The sequence below is a fragment of the Drosophila busckii genome, chromosome 3L, assembly GCF_011750605.1.
Source record: "Drosophila busckii strain San Diego stock center, stock number 13000-0081.31 chromosome 3L, ASM1175060v1, whole genome shotgun sequence".
Lineage (NCBI taxonomy): Eukaryota > Metazoa > Arthropoda > Insecta > Diptera > Drosophilidae > Drosophila > Drosophila busckii.
The window spans coordinates 8,117,673-8,138,334 of record NC_046606.1 but is presented as its reverse complement, the minus strand read 5'-3'; the positions used below and the strand labels follow the sequence as shown (position 1 = coordinate 8,138,334).

The 20,662-nt window shown below is 39.6% G+C and overlaps 1 protein-coding gene across 2 annotated transcripts in view; it reads right to left on the bottom strand.

Annotated features, from left to right (window-relative positions):
- LOC108599826 (teneurin-m) overlaps window positions 1-20,662 on the bottom strand; it is a 126,143-nt gene that overhangs the window by 33,452 nt on the left and 72,029 nt on the right. For both annotated transcript variants that reach the window (XM_017986930.2, XM_017986931.2), the window contains exon 2: window positions 11,132-11,329. In XM_017986930.2, the coding sequence (XP_017842419.1) occupies window positions 11,132-11,329 (198 nt within the window). The remainder of the gene's footprint in view (window positions 1-11,131; window positions 11,330-20,662) is intronic.

Genomic DNA, 20,662 nt, shown 5'->3' with positions numbered 1-20,662 from the left:
GTTTAGCTTATTTGTTAGCGTTGCAAAATAAATTGTTAGTGCGTGCAGTAATTGCACCACACACACACACATACTTAGAAACAATCTATATGCTGTGCATTTTTGATTGCAGTTGCTTTAGCAGTGGGTCAGACACTTGGGGGCGCGCGCAAATGTAGGCAACAAATTTTATTAGAATTTTTGCTCATAACTCTTGAGCTCAAAATCAATAAACATAAACCAAAATGTTTACAGTTACAACGAAAATAACAGAAAATAGCGCAAACTATGCCACAAGCTTGGGGAAATCACTAAATTCAGGCTCGAGCCGCTGCCGCAGTCTCAGCCTCATCATTTGTGGCAGGCTAGACTGAAGAGACTGCGCCACGTAGCGACTGCATGTGACATTTGCATGCTTACTTAAACAGCAAAAAGCACAGGCAGGCAGCGCGGCACGTCTGAGCCGTCAGCTATGCCATATATTCCAGAGCCTAGGCTAGGCCGAGCCACAGACGTTGGTGCTGTTGACGTCACATTACACACGTGTGTAGTAAAAATCAGACGTGTGCCAGAGCAGTCATGACTGTATGTAAGTTGCAAGTGCTAGGGGGGGTGTGGGCTGTGTACTTTGATTGCTTGCACGTTACGCTACAATTTTCGGTATGATGGCGGCAACATTTCATGATTTCTTGTACGTGGCGCTGACGCCGAGCACGTTGGCTTTGGCCAAGTTAGTTGGCAGCTGAACTGAGAGCTGCTGCTGCTGCTGCTGCTCTAATGTATGCACGATTTTTTTGCTTGCTTGTAGCCGCGCAATATTACGCCATGTTTGTTTGGCTGCTGACTGATGATGGTTTGCTTGCGGTTTGCGCTTTGAAACACTTGCCACAGCCACCAATAAATCAATGGTCTGTATCTCGCTCGCTCGCTCTCTGTGCTAGTGACGTCTTCAAGCAGGCGATGATTTATCGCTCGCTTAGCAATCGAACTCGAGCAAAACACAACACACTGCACAATATATAACTGAACTATGCAGTGCCAGGTCAGAAAATTTCCAAATTTCAAAGCCGAACGCAGTCTTAAGTAATCAAAGCGCATTTTACACAAACGCCTGACTTAATACGATTTAAATAAAGATTTTAGTTTGTGTTTTATATCTTGGGCATGCTTTGCTTATATTTTGTTGTTAAATTAATCTGCTGATGTGAATTCAAGTTGGGTTTGCTTTTATGCACAGGATTAGACTGACTGTGTGTCTGTCTCTGTGTGTGTGTGTGGGTGGTAAATAGCATTAAAGCAATCATTTTGGCAGCGCATGTGTCGGATTATTTTTGCTTTCGCTTGGTTTTATTTAAATTGCGCTTGGGGCGCATCTTTTGCCACTTTTTCGGTGGTGCTAGTTCTCATGGCTGGTGGTGTGTGTGTGTCGCCAACAAAAAGCTGACAGCAGCTAAGCTGACTGTGTCGCTCGCTCTCTCAAGCAAATTAATGATTTGCCGTCGAGCGCATAAATCAGTTTCTTCTACTGAGTCTGTAGCTTTAGACTGCGCGCCTAGTTTGTAGGCTACACTTTTTTTCATTTCATGTCTAGCTGCTTCCGCCCCCCGCCCACGCCTTTTTTCCACTCAACTAAGCGCGCCATCATTTGCCGATATATACATGCCACACTATATAACATAAATACAGTGGTGGCCAGCAAAAAGTGCACACTAAAGAAAGATAACTTAAGATAAGTTCCTGTAGCACAAATAATATTTTCCTAAAGTAGTTTAAGCAAGTTCTAAAGTAAATTTAATTTTTTTTAAATTTTTGTAAGCAGGCTGTAGCTTTAATAAAGGTAAGGACTTGATAATTTAAGGCAAACTAGCCAATTTATGATTTAAAATTATTGTAAGGCTAATCATTGTTTTATTTTCATTACTGTGCTCACTTTCTTGGCCACTACTGTATGCTTGAATGCTATGCTGGGCATGCAGAGTGCTGCTCGCCATTGACACAACATAAATAACCGTGTGAGCCTGTTATAATTTATAATCCTTGGCAGCAAAAACACTCGCTGCGAGCAAATATTTTTGCTTGCAGCCAGGTGTAGTTTTCACAAATATTTGGTTGGCTTGTAGTCTGGCTTGCATTTTATTTATTATTATTTTGTGAGTTTGTTTTTTTTTGTGTACAAAATGAGGTCAAAAGTTTATTGGCAGGCAACTTGTTTGTGCTTGTTGTGTGTGTGTGTTTGGCTGTCAAAACCAAAAATGCAAAAGTTTTAAATGCTTTAAATGCAGCGATTAGTAATAATGAATATAGAAACGGATTTAGTTGCATTTTACATACACAAAACTAATGCAAAATTATAAAATTTATAAACTTGCGTGTTAATTCCCTGGAAAATTATAAAATGTTTGCTTGTTGTGCTAATTACAAAGCTGGCGGCAAATAAATTTCACATTAATTATGAAAAATTTGATAATTGCAGCTCAGCCAACTGTCAATGCGTGACACACAATACAAAAAGAGATGGCAATAACTATTTAAATTGCAGCTAATAAATGACATAATATAATAAGCAGCACAGTGAGTGAGTGTTAGGCGTTCCCACAAGTGCAGCTAAAAATAGTTGGATTATAATGAATTCCCAGTTTTAATTATGGCTCTAAGCTAGTGGCCATTGGCTTATAATTGGCAACAATTATGCTGAGCGCTTGTCTTATGCTCGCTGCCCACGCCGCTCTTGCTGCTCTTACATTGATTTACGAGTAAAGTTTAATGAGGGTTTCTTCTTTGTGCTGCTGCTGCTAAGTCTGGGCTGACAGGCACAAAGGACAACAGCGGCGAACCCTTGTAGCAGATTATGCTAGGCGCTCTCGCTGAGCGTTATGAAAGGTTTGTCTTTTTTTTATTATTTTTAATTAAGCGACATTTATTTGCTTTGTCCGTTGGCCTAATCAGTTGGCGATGATTGGGATTTGTGTGAATAATGAATGTCAAGACTTTGGGAAAAATAAATTATAAGCCTTGTGCTGCGACGAGCTTGACTTAAGCTCAAGTCTTTATGCCTATCAAATGTCAGTTGGGGCTGTCGCTAGTAGCAACCTAAGCCGCCCGCCTAAACGTGGCTTACAAAATTGCGTAATTTGATGAACTGATTGCAGTCGACTACTAATTCTGCATGTCTATGTGTGTGTGTGTGTGTGTGTGGCTTTAAACTAATGCTGGTAATTGCAGTCATTATGTGGTTTTGATTATCAAAGTGAAGACTGCATGCTCGACTGCTTTAGCGTTGCATACAATTAGGGGCACTGCAAGCTAAATCTCATTTATCAATCACGTGTGCGCTCTCTCTCTGTCTCTTCCTGTTCGTGTGCATGACTGACTGCTAGTATATTAGTTAATAAGCTAAAGCAGCATTGATAATGATGCCTCAATTCATGTCGTTGCTGAAGCGAGACATTGCATGTTAATAGCCTTGACTTTCGACTGCTCGCTGACCCCCTAAAAACTGGACCACACACACACACACGCACACATTCACACTCTGCTATGAAGAAAATCTTACTTTCTTCAACGAGAGTGCAAAAGTTTTGTCCAGCCAAGCAGACGGCAACATATTGTCGCACTCTATAAATTATGCGCATAACAGAGAAGCAAAGCAGCAAGAGCTAACAGCACTGAGCATCATGTAAAACACACACACACACACACATTATTATATACACACACGTATGTGTATGTGTGTGTGTGTCTGTGTGTGAGGTTTTTGGGGTTGTGGCAAAGAAAGAGAAACCAACCAAGCAGAACTATTACAATGGCAAAAAGTTTAACGAGTCATGTGAAGTCTGCATAGACAGCAAAGCGGCAAGTGGAGCGGGCAGAGCGTTAAAAATCTGTGAATGGAAGCAGCTGAGGGTGCAGCAGCATTTTACTATTATTGTGTCTGTGTGTGTGTGTGTGTGTGGTCGAGGCTACATGTGTAATGTGCCTAGGCATTTGTTAAGCAAAATTTTGCACTTTAAGACAACGAACCAAAGCCCTGGGGAACTAAACTCAAAGCCACTGAAGTGGGGCTATCTGTATATATATATATATATATATACGTGTGCGTGTGTGTGTTAGTGAGCGTATCGTCTGCTTTGTTTGTTAGTTATGGGCTTTAAAACTTGTCACACTTGTCAGACAAAACTTGCCAAGCACGTCTGCAATTCTGTCGCAGTGCAAATGAGTGAGGTAAGAAAGTTAGCAAAGCTGATACAAGATAATAAGCGATAATAATGATGATAAGCAGTAAATATCGATAGTATCGGTAGCATGCAAGGTTAATTTACTGGCGATAGGTGTGTTTGGAAAAGGATGAAATGAAGAAAATATTAATATTATCAATATTTTACACAACTGAACTATTGGTAATGGGTTTATAAATAGAAAACAATGAGGAGTAATCGATAGTATCGACATTTTAAACAATTGAGAGATACTGTCGATAACTGAGCTTAGTATAAATCTGTTTTAGCTACACTTGAATAGAAATAATGTTAGTTAGATACAAATTAATTGCATACATTTTTTAATGACTAATTTAAAGCAAAGACAATTTGTTAAAAGAAGCGTCTAAATGCTCCTCGTAATTTAAGTAGCACCCAATTGGGAATAGCTTAGCTCAGCTTTAAACGCTAAAAAAAAGGGGCGCACTATAAAAAAGCCAGAGCCATGAAAACTGTCACATGTTAATGAGTAGCACTCTCACATGCAAATTGAGCCATGTGTGTTGCCCACACACACACACATAGCAAGGCAAGTTGCTACGCTTATCGAAAAGAATTTGCAACACAAAGTTCTTTTTGTTGCTGGCTTGGCCCACAGCTTGTAAAAAAACTTTCCCTTAGGCTGCACATACATTTACTTTGCCACAATAAAGGCAACAAACAAGAGCTAAAAAAAAAGGGCATGAGTATGAGTGTGGCCTGCTTTATATTTTTTTTTCGACTGCCAGCAGCTGAGGCTGCCTGTTAGCTGCTTTAGCAAACGTTTAGAGCGATAAAAACGCCAGCAGAATAAAAAAAAGCAGCAAAGAGTAAACATTTTGTTAGTTGCATAAATTTGGTTGCTGTTGTGGTGGCCCCGCTTGTGTTTCATTGTTTTGCTGACAAAAAAAAAGAAGCGACAAGGGAGCAACTTGAGCGAAATGTCGCAGCAACAGTGCGAAAGTTTTAAATACACATTTGTCTAAAGCGCAGCTCAGGCTCAGGCTCAAGCGCAGCTCACTGCGTGTTGATAAGCAGCAGCTATGGAGTAGTTCAATGAACTTGCGGCATGCAGCGCACACATTTATATCTTTATTTATGCGTCACGTGATAGGTAAATAAAGCTGCCACACGAAGTTGCAAGCAAGACAAGCCCCGCGCTTCTTGCCTTACAAATCCCAAAACCATTTCACTAATTGAAATGAATTTTCATATGGCGCAACGTCAACTTCAACGACGACGACGACGACGACACGCCGAGCTGCAAACTTGATGTGCAACGTTGTATATCTCTCTATATATGTGTGTGTGTGTGGCAGACACTTGCGTGTTGCATTGACCTCGGGCAACAAGAAAACTGTTTAAGCCACAGTTGACTGACTTTATGTCGCACACTAAACTTTAAAAGCTAAAGCAACTTAAAGCGATCAACTAATTCGAACCTGTGCTGAAATATATTTTAATTAAAATGCTGCTGTCCACAGCAGGCAACAGCAGCAGGCAGCAGGCAACTACAATGCGCACTCGACATGTCTCAAGATGCGCTGGCATCGTTTTATTTAAATAATTATGTAATCTGCTTGGGTAGCGACTACCGCAGTTTAGTGCCCAAGTGGTCGCTTCCCCCGGCTCTGGCGACGACGCTAAGCAAATTTTCAAGTTCATAATTATGTTGCTTGGGTGTCGCGCTAGACTCCATGGGCCCAGGCCAAATGCATTTTTCACATCTTCAGTTTTCATTTTTCATTTAGTCTCAATGTGAAATGCGCTCAAGCAAAAGCACAAAAGATGCCACGAGGGGGCAGGATGAGGGGGTGGAGGGGGTGCAGTGCAGAGTGTAGACTGCCTGTCGGCATTTCCCACAACGGAAGTCATCATACTTGCGCTTGTTTACTTTCTGCTTGGCAGCAGCAGCAGCAGCAGCAGCAACGTTGCGTATACGTAACGTGTAATGAGGCTGGCCTGGGATTGTGTTGCCTTTTAAAAGGCGTTGAGCGTGGCGTGTAAATGCAAAATGGCGACAAAGCTCGCCTGCAGGGAGCTCCCTCTGTATAAGTAAAGCTATTCTAAGGCATTTGCTTGGCATTTTTTTGCTGCTGCTGCTTTTGCTGCTTTTGTCGCCAACGCTGGGGTAACATTATTTTAATTAACATATTTATGCACACAGACATATGCAGGTATGCACAACAAAAGCAAAACCAGTCACATGTGTATGTGTGTGTGTGTGCATTGCAATTTTAATTATATAGTGGGGCGGGCTGGCAGGCATAGAATGCATTATGTCATATGAAATCATTAAAAATTGCTGTTTGCTGCCAATGGCACGCCCCCGACCCGACCGCCGCCTCTCTCAACAAAAGGCGAAAAAATCATTAAAAGCATATAAATTATGCATAAAACAGACAACAAGCCACGCCCACTGCCCACCACAGCACGCATAATTATCGTAGCTTGCAAGTCTAAATAGAAAAGCTAAAGAAATGCCAGCGTTTGTGAAAATAAAAATGCTTTGCATGCCAATGTTGCATGCCACACACAGCCAAGCACACGCGTAAGGGTTGAGCAGACTTTGCTCAAGTTATTTCATATGCGCCACCTTAAGAAATTTCAAACTGTTTGTGCCAAAAACTTAATGCAGACTCCGCCGCTTCAGTTAGTTGATTTAGCTCGAGCCTAAATATTGCCAAAGAATGTGCAAGACTCAAAGTTGTTGCCAAACTGCTGTAAACCAAAATTAACATCGATGTTTATGTTAAATTTTAAAGCGTAATGATTACAATTCATTAAAATAATGCTGAATTAACATTTGAATTGAAAATATTATAAATTTTATATTTTAAACTATTTTCTATTAATGTAATTTCATTAGAGCAATTTTATTTGTATTACAAATTAATAAAATTTAATTGCAAAAAATTATAGAGACTATTTTCATTAAAATAATGTTATTTAAATTATTTTGAATTATTGAAAAACTAAAAAGAACTCTATTAAATTTTGAATTTAATTTCTAAACATTTTTACAGTTATACTTTAAGCCTTAGTGCAGCTAAGTGGACAAGGCCAAGCAGCTAAGACTTGAACTTAAAGTGGCTTAAATGCAACTTCAGCTTTTAAGCCTGCACAACTATCAAATAGTTGATATATTTATTTAAGTATTTCAATTTTAAGCACTTATGTTGTTGTCCTTAGCCTGACTTATTTGCTTATAAAGCAGTTAACAGCAGCAGCATGTGCTTAACTAACTGCAACCGCACTTAATATCAATAAATTCTCAGTGCAATCTGCACTCAAAAATCAAAAGATACACAACGCTCTATGTTGGGTAGACAGACGTACGTAAAATGCCAATTTCTAGTTGCCAAATGGTTATTGCCCAAGTAACAGCAATAGCAACATTCACAAATTTTCCACACATGCATAAAATGGCCAACACACACACAGACATGCACACACACACAAACATATTGCATATAGTGGGTTTATAGCCGCAGACATAGAGCCGTGGATAAAGTTAAGTGCAGGCAGCAACACAAAACTAACCAGCAGGCAATTTGTTGCGCCAGGGCTACAATAAAAACTCACACACACACACACACAGACAAACATTGGCTAAAATAACGTTTACAGCTTGTAGCCATTGAATTGATATTGGGCAAGATTCCGCACACACACAAAGTAAAACTTAAAATGAAATTGCAATAAAAATTGTGAAAAAAAAACATAATACAAACACAAACGTTGTGCGTTTGCATATATAGAGAGCAGCAGCAGCAGCAGCAGCAGCAAAAACCCGAAACGTTCAGTTATTCATAGTAGTCTGATAATAATGTATACGCAGTGTGGGCGCTACAAGTCTGAGAGCAGTACTTAGCAGGCATAAAATTTATAAATTACTACGCTGCGCCATAATAAATTTCAGTTTGCGTAAAAACGCAAAATTTATATACACAATGGCCAAGCAGCAGGAGTGACTACTGTACAGTGAAGTGCAGTGCAGTGCAAAAAGCCATTATGAATGAATTTAGTAGCCAGTGGAGCAACAAGAGCAACAGCAACAGCAGCAGCAACAGCAAAGAGCAGCCCCGAAAAACGTGCTCGGCACTACTTGTCGTATTTATACAAATTTAAAAGCGCCCAACGAGCTGACCTCTGACCCCCACCCACTACTGACTACTGACTGCTGTAGTGAGTGCCTCAAAATTTACGAGTATTTCGTTGGCCTGCCAGCGACGATAAACCAAGCCAAACCAAACCAGTCGAAAGCAATAACGAACGAGCCAATGCCAATAGAGAGAAGCGAACCGCAGCTAAAACTTGACTAGACTGCAAGCCAGGGCCAGAGAGACTGGACTCAAAGTTAGTTAAAGGACATGCAGTGGGGTCGAGCTGGAAGGCGTGACAGTAGCCGGACGCTTGTCTGGACAGGCCCTGCACAGGCGGCGGTCAATGACAGCTAAAGTTTTCGCAAACTAACCTCGAAACGAAGCGATAAAATAAAAAAAAAAAAACAAACAGCAGCAAGTTGAGCAAATGAGCGAGCGAGACAGCTGACAGACATTTGAGGGCCGCCGTCGTCGTCCGGTGTGGCGCATCGAAATACCGCAGCAGGCTGTTATTATAATGAAAGCGTAGCATACAACTTGGCGCAGTAAAAAAATTAAACAACGAACTACAGACATTTGCATAGTCGCATTTCATTTCAAGTGCAGCCAAAGGCGAATTGCATGAAATGATTAGAGCTTGAGCAATCTCGCTCGCTATAGCTTAAAGATTTAAAGCCGCAAATGGAAATCACAGCGAGCAGCGCCGCCATCAATATGTCGACTTTTGTTTAATTTTTGCCAACGCTGCTGCTTTTTATTTATTTTGCTGCCTGTTGCCAAAAATGTATAAAAAACTCGCCAGCGCTCACTCGCTCTGCGGCAATTTATGCAATTTTACTACAAACATATATATATATATACATATATATATTTTAACTCTTGGCCAAACTTTTGTTTCGCTTTATGATAACATGTGGGCGAGCTTTGTGTGCATGTGTGTGTGTGTGTGTGTGTGGCATCCAATCGTGCAGAATGCCCATTTTTATTTGCATTTGCATATGGCGCATAAGCATTTTTTACCAGAGCCTGAAAGCACAGCAACATTCATTTTTTTTTGAAAACTATAAGCAAACTTTTTATGCACTCTACGTACGTTCAGCTCTAACTAAAAGAGATATATATATAGTAAATTTATAGCAGCAATTTATGTTTACTTTAATTGGCAAGCTTGAATGCAAAATTTAAATTAAAATTGAGCTGCGACAAAAATACTTCAGAGCAGCGTATGCAGTCGTCGGCTTTGACCGACTTTGCTTTTATTTTTGATTACATATAGTAAAGCAAAAATATTGTAGGCGCGTTTATTTCGAATGTGAAGTTTTTCAACTTTTGTGGGGTGCGGGCTGCTGCTGTCGCTCGAGTGGGTGCCAAAAGTCAACAAATAATATTTTTGCATAAAAATCGCCGCTGTAAAAATGAAATGAAAATATCCCAAGCCTGAGTGCACGCTCTGCACTAACGCAGCGGCGTAGGCTTAAAAGTGCAGCCAAGCAAACAGGCAAGCCAAGCCTGCAGTTGCGTATGTATGTGTGCGTGTGTGAAATCTCAATTTGCAGTGAATTTAATCAATATGTAGTGTACTTTACGCAAATGGCACCATTTTGGTTGCATACTTTGCAGCGGCAGTTGATCAAAATAAGCTAAGAGAGGCGAGTGGGGGGGCGACGCTTATCAATTTATGCATAAATGCAAATAGAATTTCATAAATTGTCATTTAATTGCAGTTTGGACAGCCGAAACAAACCAAAAATGAGATGCAAAATGCAAATGGGGCGTTCAATATTAATGCAATGCATGTGAGCAGCATTCGCCTTAAGCCCAACCAGCCAGTCAGCCAGCTAACGCTCTATGTCAGCTTTAGTTGCTGGCAAATGCATGCAAAATACATGCCATGCACAATTGCCCAACACACACACACATATATATATATATATATATATATATTGCTACATATGCATATTTTAAATGGCTGGCGCTTAAAGCTTTAACTTGGCTGCCTCAAAGTTAATCCAAGGCAAAGGGCTAGGCAGAGTGCAATTAGTTGCCAGACGGCTGCAAAGTATGCAATAGAAATTGTGCTGCAGCTGCAGCTGAGACTGAAATGTAACAAAGACAAAGCTGTTGGCACACATGCAACAGCAGCAGCATAAACATAAAAAAGAGAAAAAAAAACAACTAAACAATAGACGCACAGCATAAAACAAATAAAACAACAACAACTAGAGCAGCCCAAATGCATGTGTAACACATTTAAATGCAAGCTAGAGTGAGAGTGCCGACTATTTGCTTTGGCATGCAGCAAATTGCAGTTGCAACACTTTGTTGCAGCTTAAAGCGCGTTGCTTTAACTTTCAGTCAACGCTATAAGGCATAACAGTTAAATGCAGCGTAGTTAGCACACACACACACTAAACTATGCAGCAGCATTTTAGTTTTTAGTTTAATATTATTTTTACATAGCGAGACGCTTGCGGCAGAAAGTTGGCAACTTGTTTATTTTTTTTTTGTGCGCCGCTATTGTTGGCATCTATTTTCACTTCAGTTTTGCATGTTGTTTATCCCTAAAGCCTGCATACACACACATTGATACAAAAAAAAAAATAAAAGGCTTGTTGCACGTTGCTGCGGCGGCATTTTAGGCGCTCAGCACACAAACAAAAGCTTTGGCAAATTTGCAAAACGTTGACTGCCCACTTTGCGCCTAGTTTACATTTTTTTCTCCATTTTTATGGCATCTGTTTGGCTTTTAAATGAGTCAAGTGAGTTCAGCGCTGTGGTTTTCTAGTTGTTGCTAGTTATCAATGTACTCACTTAGATTTCCACTAGGAATGTACACGTTGCCCGATGGCGTTCGCACCAAGCACGACGGCTCAAAGTCAACGCCCAGATCATTTGAATTGTTAGCAACAGCGCCGCCAATTAAACGGGCATTATTCATGCGACTCATTGTCGGATTGCGTGGCGGTACATCCGGTGGTGCCGGTTGCGTAACTCCCTCCAGCAGAAAGCCTGCAAAAAAACAAAAAAAAACACGCACGCAAATGCAAAAAATAGTAAATAAATGATATAGTAGTTTGCAAAAAATTAGTATAAATCACTTTAGTTTGTTAATCGTTTTGATTTCGCTGCATCAAATATTGATGGCAATATAAATATAAATATACGAAATATTTTGCAGCAATTTTGGCAAGTTGTTTATTGCACATTTGACACTAAGAGTACGCTGTGAATTTTTCAACAACTATAAGTGGAACTCTCGCCCATTCTGTGCAATCAGTGGCGCATTGTAAGCTTGCGCTTGAATAAATATAAAAATCAAGCGACAAAATAAAAAATATCGCATTATTTAGCAGCATTGGAAATTTTCAATTCGCAGTACAGTACAGTGAACAAACTATATGAGCAACTAATTGCAGCAGACAAGGAAAAATGTAAATAAAAACAAGTAGTTGCTGCTTTTAGCGAATTCATACTGTACAGTCTACATGTATAAATAACAAATTGTGTCTCGACAAAATTACCAAGGCGAAAGGCAATTTCCAAAAAGCGCAAAGACGCAAAAGCGAGAGCAGCTCAGGCACAAGCAATCGAAATGAAATTCAATTTGTGAAGGCAGCAGCTAAAATGCCTTTGATATACACACACACACACAAGCATACTGTATGTGTATGTGTGTGTGTGTGTCTGTTAACAATTCCAACACTCACTGAGGCAGCTGCCGGCTGAGCCCTCAATGCTGACTGTAATAAATTTCGAGACCATTCACATTCATTCGCATAGAAAATTTTAAGCTCATTTATAGGCTTAGTAGAATTCGTCCTCGCTTGGGTGTAGAGACAAACAGGATGCTCGACAAATTCAAGCGCCAAAAGCAACAAAAACACATAAAAAAAAAAACAAAACACGTCGAACGAACGGAAGCGCCAACGGGCAGCACATAAAATTTTGAAATTGTTGAGATTTGCTTGGCGCGAAAATTATATCCTGTGTGTATGTGTGTGTGTGCGTTAGGCGCAGTCCAATTTTTGGGGGCCATGCAAGTGGCCAGCGCTGAATTTAAGCTGCGGAAAATGCGACAACAGCTCGGACTGCGCTGCTCTCGTCTGTGTTGCTGAGAATGGCCGCAGGTCCTGCGCATTATCGTCATAATGAAAGAGCGCGCAGCAGCTCATGCCACCCAAAAAAAAACAAGCACTGCTGCCAGCAAAGATTATTTCACGCGGTTAAGCACAGCAGCAGCAAAAGTTTGAGCAGCAATTCGTTTGTATTTTAATGTTTTTTTTTTTCATTCTGTAGGTTCAATTCAATTTGAGCTGTCACATCAGCTGTGCTTAAAAACTGACGTAAAATATTTGTGGTGATTTTGTTCGTAATTAGATTTGAGTTTTAAGGCGCTTAGCAATGCCAAATTGCTGACCACAGTGCGTATGAGTAATGTGAGCAGCAAGCCTTAAGCGCTGCAGTGTTGTTGGCTTAGCTATTTTATAGCTAGAAACAAATGCTAATTAAAGTGAGCGCACTTTTGGCTTAAGAATTCAATGGGGAAAATTATTAAAAATATTAAAAATATTCAGATGTGTGCAGCATACGAAACTTTAATAATTCTATTAATTCTTAATCGACTATGAGGATATATATTTGTTGTAATAATAGAAAAGAAAAATACCAGCAACTTGATTTAGCTTTTTTTCTTTGCCTTTAGCTTGCAACTTTTGGCAACACTTGGGCATTTAAATTGCTAATTTGTATTTTTGTTTAGCTGCAACACCTTCAATTTGGCTTGGCTGGCAGCATTTGCATAGACAAACGTTAACATAAATTAAATACACAAACGAGTTGAGGCTGTAGCTGTAGCTTGGAGCGTGCAGCTTGTGGCTGCAATATGCTCATTAGTTTAATATTAAACAACGCAGCGGCAACAATGTCAATTGCAGCCTCAGTGTGGACGCCTCAGGGGCGGCCAAGTCAAGAGCTTAGCGAGGCAATGACAATAGAAAAACTCGCTCAATAGAGCGACGAGTCGCTGCAGTGGTCGCCGCCACTGCGACAGTTGGCGGCCATTAAAAGCGCAGGCAGGCAGCAGCAGCAGCAACTGGAGCAACAAAAGCGGGCACAGACAGCAGCAGCCAATGTTGCTGATAAGCAGCTTATCTTCAATACTACAAACTCCTACCCCTTAGCGTTTATTTTTGTGTATGCTGTGTGTTGTTTGTTTGTTTGTTTGTTGTTGTTGCGTCGTCATTTTGAATGCGAATTGTTGTCGTCGTCGTTGGCTCTGAGGGTACGTAAAATGTAAAATGGCATTTCGTCAGGCGAAGCATGAAAACAAACTCACACACACACACACACACACAGTCTGTGCTTGTGTCTGTGTGTGCGTGACAAAGCGTATCTGCATATTTTTGCGTTACGCAAGCATTTGGCATTTACTTTTGCCATTTTAGCTGCTCTCTGCTCGCTTTTTTTTTTGGGCCAGTTTAATGCAACAAAAGTGCGCAAAGTATTTAAAGTTTGAGGCACACAACACAAATTTCGTTCGTATGTATATTAAATGTTAATTCAATTAGCAGCACGGGCGTCTTGTGGCATGCCAGCTAGGCCAGGAATTTGCAGGTGCCGCTGCTGCTGCTGCTGCCTTATACTTTCAGCGTAACTGAACAATGCCAAGCACTTTAGGTATGACAGCTGAAATGTCAGTGAGGGCGGCAGGCGGGCACTCGAGCATTGCTGACTGCTCTCGCTGGCTTTAATGAAAATTTCTAACCAAGCTACAGGCGCCAACTGCTGCTGATTGTTGTTGGGTTAAATGCAATGCTTGTCAGCTTGATGAAACTTGAGGGAATTGTGTTGAAAATGTTTTAATTTAAGGTGCGCAAAATGATTGCGGGCAACGCTTTATGCTGCGCCAGAGACCAATAAATTTTGCACACTGCGTATACGCAATGTGCCTAAGTACAAATTGAACTGACATCTATATATAGTATATGTATATATATATATAGCTGGCATTTTGTTGATAAGCACACAGCGCAGCAAACAAAGCAAAACTGACAATTGTTTAACTGCATGTTATATACTTGTTGTATGTGTGTGTGTGTGTGTGTGTGTGTATGTTTGCTTATATGCCAAACAGTTGACTGCGCCTAGTTAGATGCGTTGGCTTTGTTAGCGCAGCCAGCACAGCGGGTCAAAACTATAATGCGGGCCATCTATATGCGCATAAGCGTTTGCCTGCCCCGCCCCGCCCAGCTCCGCCCTCCCGCACTGTTTATATTTGCCTAAAACACAACCTTGTTGTCTGTTTGTGCATGTGTGTGGGTGCCTGTGCTTATCCTGCGCTTGACATAACTATAAACAGCAAACACACAAAGTTGTCTATGCCTTGGCCATAGGCACAACAAACTCGCAACGCAACTCAACTCAACTCAATTGGGCTTAGGTAACTTTGCTTGCTTGCCAAGCAGCTTGGCTACGGTCTCTCGGTCAAGCACACACACACACACACACACATAGTCATTATAACTGCATATACTCAAAATAAAGGCTCAAGTATTTCGTAATCAAATTGTTAAGCAATACATGCAAACTAAACTTAAACTTAGCTTTAGTTTATAGACTACTAAACATATTTTAAGTTTTTTTGATTATATTTTTTATATACATCAGCTTTGCTTTTAATTTTCATTAACTATTCTAACTATTCTAACTACTTTAAAAAATTTATATTTAATATAATAAATATATTTAGCTATTTTTTATTTTGAAAAGAGATTTGCTCGACTGATAGCAATTCTCACTTTTCTTAAATGTTTTTTAATATATTTTAATTTCCAAGCTACAGCTCTGCTTATCTGTGCATCTAACTTTTCTCAAGCTATAGATTAATTCATAGCAAATATTATATGAAATTTATTTCTGACAAAATAGTCTAATCAATTATTTGCTTCAATTGCTAGCAAACTCTTGCATTGCTATTTTCACTTACATATTTTATTCCACAGCTAAGCTGCTTTATAAATTTTGTCTGCAACTTTTCTTTGCACTCATTAATTAATTGACAGCAATTGTGATATTAAATTACCTTTGTTTAATAATTGAGACTGGAAACTGGCGACAAGTTTTATAAAATTTGTTTGGGCTTGGGTGGCGTATACGTATTTTGTGAGTCTGTTTTGTGGTTTATTAAATTGCAAAAAGTTGGCCTTATACAAAATGTCTGGGGCCAAACTGTTTATGTCGCTTGTCATGTATCAAGGCGGGCACATGCCACGCCCACTCTGATGCGTCTCTCGCTCTCTCTCTATCTCTCTGTTGTTTGACAAAGTTTTGCGTTAGCTGCTCACAGGTTTTTGTGCAGATTTATTTAGTACGTTGTGTAGGACCACAAAACTTGGATTTACTTCGACACAATTGTCAGCTTAGTCACGTTTCGTGTTCGCTCTTGGGGCGTACATGTGTGTGTGTGTGTGTGTGTATAAGACTGGGATTTGCACACACACATAGCTACCTTAAGGCTCTAGCACTAAACACAACATATAATAAAGGTAAAAAGCCAAAGGCACGCGATTCGCATATTTAAGCCAAAAGTTATGCGCATTGTTGTTGTTGTTTTATTTCTTGATTTATTTGGCACTTTTTGTTAGCCAAGTCCAGCACTAAAGCTTGTTTAAGCTGCAGCGCCTAAACGCGACGCTGCCTGGGCATAGAATTTAAAAATTTAAAACTATGACCCACTTGGCTTTGGTCAAAAGACAGTTGAGCTTAGCTAGTGGCACAACTTTGACAGTTTTTCATAGTTTGTGGCATGACTGAGGCAGCGACGCCGCGATGTTGCTTAATTGATTTTGTGGCATGCAAAAGTTGCCACCAAACCGCAGCCCCAGCTACCCCCAGCTTGTGTCTCAGCTCGTTTGCGAGTCGAGTTCATCATCAATTTTATTTCTCTTTTTTTGCTGCTGCTACTGCTGCATGCCTCGCTGGCTTTGCAACAGAGCTCGCGCGCGCCTACTTAGTGGCAAGTGCAAGCTCTGCTCGTAATCCTATTAGACGCTGCTGCCGCTGCCGCTGCTGCTGCACAGTGGTCTGAAGCTGTTTGCCATTGCATGCTTTAAGGCTTAAAGGCGGGAGTGTTAAATGGCTTCAAGTGTTCGGGCGCGCAATAAACGTCAGCTGACAATTTTCCAAGTGCAATTTTGATGATTTATTTGCAGCGCACTTAAATGTCAGCGCACTTGGCACGCAGTCGAAACTTTTGTGTCAGTTGTTAGTTGCGGGTGGGTGGGGTGAGGTGGGTGAGCTGGTGTGTCTATGAGTATGAAAATCTAATTTAACGCTTTATTTGACACATTTTGAAGCTTCGTGTGCCAAGTGGCAAAGCAAAAGTTGCAAGTAGGTCGCATTGGCACGCCCGTTGCCACTCAAATCGCATGAAATTACACAAATGAATGGAGAGACTTGTGACTGAGTCTTGCCCCAAAATGTAGGCAATACACTTTTTTCAGGAAATGCAGCAAAAGTTATGAAGGCCGCCGCGTTCTGCTAACTGTGACACTTGCCAGCGTCTCATTAACATTTCAAAAGTGGCATGCCACGCACTCGGCTGCACCACCAAACTCGACCATTATGCAACGCTGTGGCGAGTCTAAAGCACAAACTGCCGCTTTGGCCTATATACAGCGCTTGCTATGCATGTGTATGTGTGTGTGTGTGTGTGTGACGCATTGTTTTGCACTGCGCGCTGCTTGACACTAGTGCCGAAAGTGCTGCAACTTGCCATTGTCTGTGGCCTCAACTTGCTGCGCCTGACAAGCAAATTAAGCGCAACACAAAAGCAACTGCCTGTGAAAAATGAAAAATGAAGGCATAGTAGTTATAGTGCTCGCTCGCTCGCTGTGTGTTGTTAAAAGTGCAAGCAGTTAAGCACTTTTGTCTCAATGAGTGTCAACAAGCGCCCCCAAGCAAACTGTGGCCAAGAGCAACACACACTCAACAGTAACAACAACAGCAACAACAACGCAGCCAACAAGTCAAGTGCGACAGCTTGGGAAAGCGAGAGAGAAGAAAAAACATAATCGCACTATTAATAAGCCTTAGGCCAAGTGCAACAAGCTGACAGACAACATGACCTGACCCAAACCATCAATCCAAGCAACATATTGTTGCACTAGCTATTTAGCTCATGTTCGTGTGCAAACGCCCAAGGCGGCCACAGCCACAGCTAAAGCCATAAGCAAAGCAAAAATGAATTGCGTCTTTAGCCACGCCATAAGTCGCACTACTAAGTAAGCTACATGGACTGAAAGTGATAGCTAACAACTCAGCTTTAGAGTTAGTCGTTAGATCGTTATAATTAATATATTATATTATAGAAACTTTAAGCGTATTCAATAGACTCAAAGAGCATATTAATATTATTATTATTGTTGCTAAATTTTGAACAACAGAACAAAGAATCAATATTATTATAACAAATTTAAATGAAATCGATACACGCATAGAAAATAATCTAATTATTATTATTGCTGCTAAATCAATAATATTATTACTACTATAACAAGTCTAAACGAAATTGATAGATGCATTAATATAATATAAATAATGTACTTATATATTTTTTATATAATTATTGCTCAAAAATAATTTTATTATGTACAAAATTTGTTAATGAAGCAGCTTGTATAGATCTTAATGGAATAGTTAATCGATAAACCAATTCTAGACCAATACTTAAACTATATATTAGTTTTCTAACGCTCAAAAACTTAATATTTATATAATTTGTTATTAGCATTTATTAATTAGCTAATTAGCATAATCTTTGACTTTTGCTTGCAAACTTTAGCTTTAAAGCGCTTAAAAGTTGAAGCGCCTGCAAGTATGCTCTACATACATATATATTTTATTGATTTGCTGCTAATGTTGTTGTTGTTGTTGTTGTTTTGGTTTTGTTGTCAACGCTAATTGGATTTCATGTTTCATCACATAACATTTGATATTGCCAAGCGCCACACAGTTTATGACAAAAGTTGCTATGCAAAAGCAGCAGCAGCAGCAACAACAATAAGAGCAGCGCTAGCATTATAGCAACAACAACAAAAAAATATACATTCATCATTATAAGAAGGCACGTGGGCGAATTTCTGATTTCAAGCAGCATAATTTCTATAAATATATTTTTTTTCAAGCGCGACAACGCTGCGTATACATTACAAGTATCGCATTACCAGCAACACACACAACCAACACAAACAAACACACACACATTAATTGAGTATAAGAACTTGAAAGTGAAGTTGCTGGTTTGACTTTTTGGTGGTGGACGCTTGGCCGTGTTAACAGGTCAGCACTTGGATTGCTTGTTTATTTATTATTTGCGTGCACTAATGGCAGCAGCTCGCAATTTGTGTTAATATAATTTAAAAGTGAGTGAAATAAAATAAAAAATTTTATCCAAGCTGCTTTTAGTGCACATTGGAGAGTCGTTAAAATTGTGGGGGCGACGCACTCTCAACGCAATCTTCATTTTTATTTGCCATTTTCGTTTGGGGTTTGTTCACTAGCTGACCCTGGCTCTGCACTTCAAACAAACACACACACACACACACATACCCATTTGTGTATGTGTGTGCGTAGCACTTGAACATTTTCTTTGTAAATTTCTCTTTTAGTTGCCTGCTCACACAAAACTGAAAAGTAGCGAAAGTTCTGCTGCTGCTTTTTTTTCGAGGGTTAGTCGCATGGCTTGCACTTGGGTTTGTGGTCTCTTATTAATGTTTGCTCGCCAGCGCGATTTAAAGTCTTAGTAGAGAGAAAAAAAAAAAGCATAAGAAGTTGAACATTTTTCAAGTTTTGTTGCAAAGTTTGCGCTTGGTAATTATGTGAGGCCGCATGCACAGCAACTTTTCATCTTCTTTGGGGTGCAAAGAGGCATGCGAATTATGATGTTAATGGCGGTGGAGCTGGCAGCGCTGCCTTACGTCAACTTTTAGCGCTCTATATGTATGTGTGTGTGTGTGTGTGTTTGCAACTTTGATCGACTTTCACTTACTACTTACAGGTACGCCGCTGTTGATTTCTATTCGTTGCTGCATTTAATTAAAAAGTTTCGCTACGCTTTTGATTTGATTTCGATTTGATTCTGGCTGTAAACTTAATTTTGTAATTAAAGTCAGTTAATTGCCAAGTATGCCACGCTACTTATGTATTAGTGTGTGTGTGTGTGTGTGCTTGTTTATGCAACAGAGCGTCGTTGCTGCATAGCAGCAGCAGTAGCAGCAGCAACAATTAAAAATAATGTATAAAACACTGCGGCAACAGCCACAACTACTGCAGCTACAACTATAACTGCATATATATACTATATATATACACTTGACAACATTACATGCTAGCTCACTGGCATTATGTAAAGCAATTATAATTGGAGCAGCAGCAGCTAAGAGGACTAAAAAATGGCAATACACAAGTTGTTCTTAGCCATGACATGGCTTAAATACGCTGGCAAATTACCACATTATATAAGCAGATATAATGTAATGCGCTTTATATGAACAAAGTTGCAACTGTTATACAAGCGAAGTATGGCAGTTTACTACTTCAGTTACTGCTTTGGTCTATTGAGCATAGCACAAAACTTATAGAGCTGGCTACTATTTTATTTATAAACTGTTATAATTGTATATTTTACATATGCTTTACATGCTAGCTAACTGTTATACCATAAGAGCATTTTAGGTTTTATATATTTAACTGTTATATGCATAATCTGCTCTAATTGAAAGTTATTCTCAATTAATGGCTGACTTTTTGTTATGTTTAATTTTTAACTCAATTCATAACTGTTATACTCTTATACAAATGAACTGTTATAATTTAATGCTTAGCAAGGCCATTTTCGTTTCAAATAATAACTGATTTGGCAGACAACTGTTATACGAGTAAGCTGTTATAACAAAAAACAACTATTATATAGGCATACATTATATTATTATTACATTATTTTTATTTTTCCCTATTATAATTATATAGCTGTTAGAAGTAAAACTGTCATACACTTTTAAGCTGCAATAGCCATACAACTAAATTTGTATTTAACGAATAGCAACTCATACTACTTCTATTATAATTATATAGCTGTTATTACTAAAAACTGTCATACACTTTTAAGCTGTGACTTATCAGATTACAGAATGTTAAAGGTAAATAAAGATTCTCTCCAAAGTGTAACAAGAGCATAACTTAAGACATAGAGACACACTAACATAATGAGCAAGCCGCTGATTTTTAATGTTATGCAAACTGCTGTAGAGCTCAACAAAAAAAAAAGGGAACGAGCATTCAGTC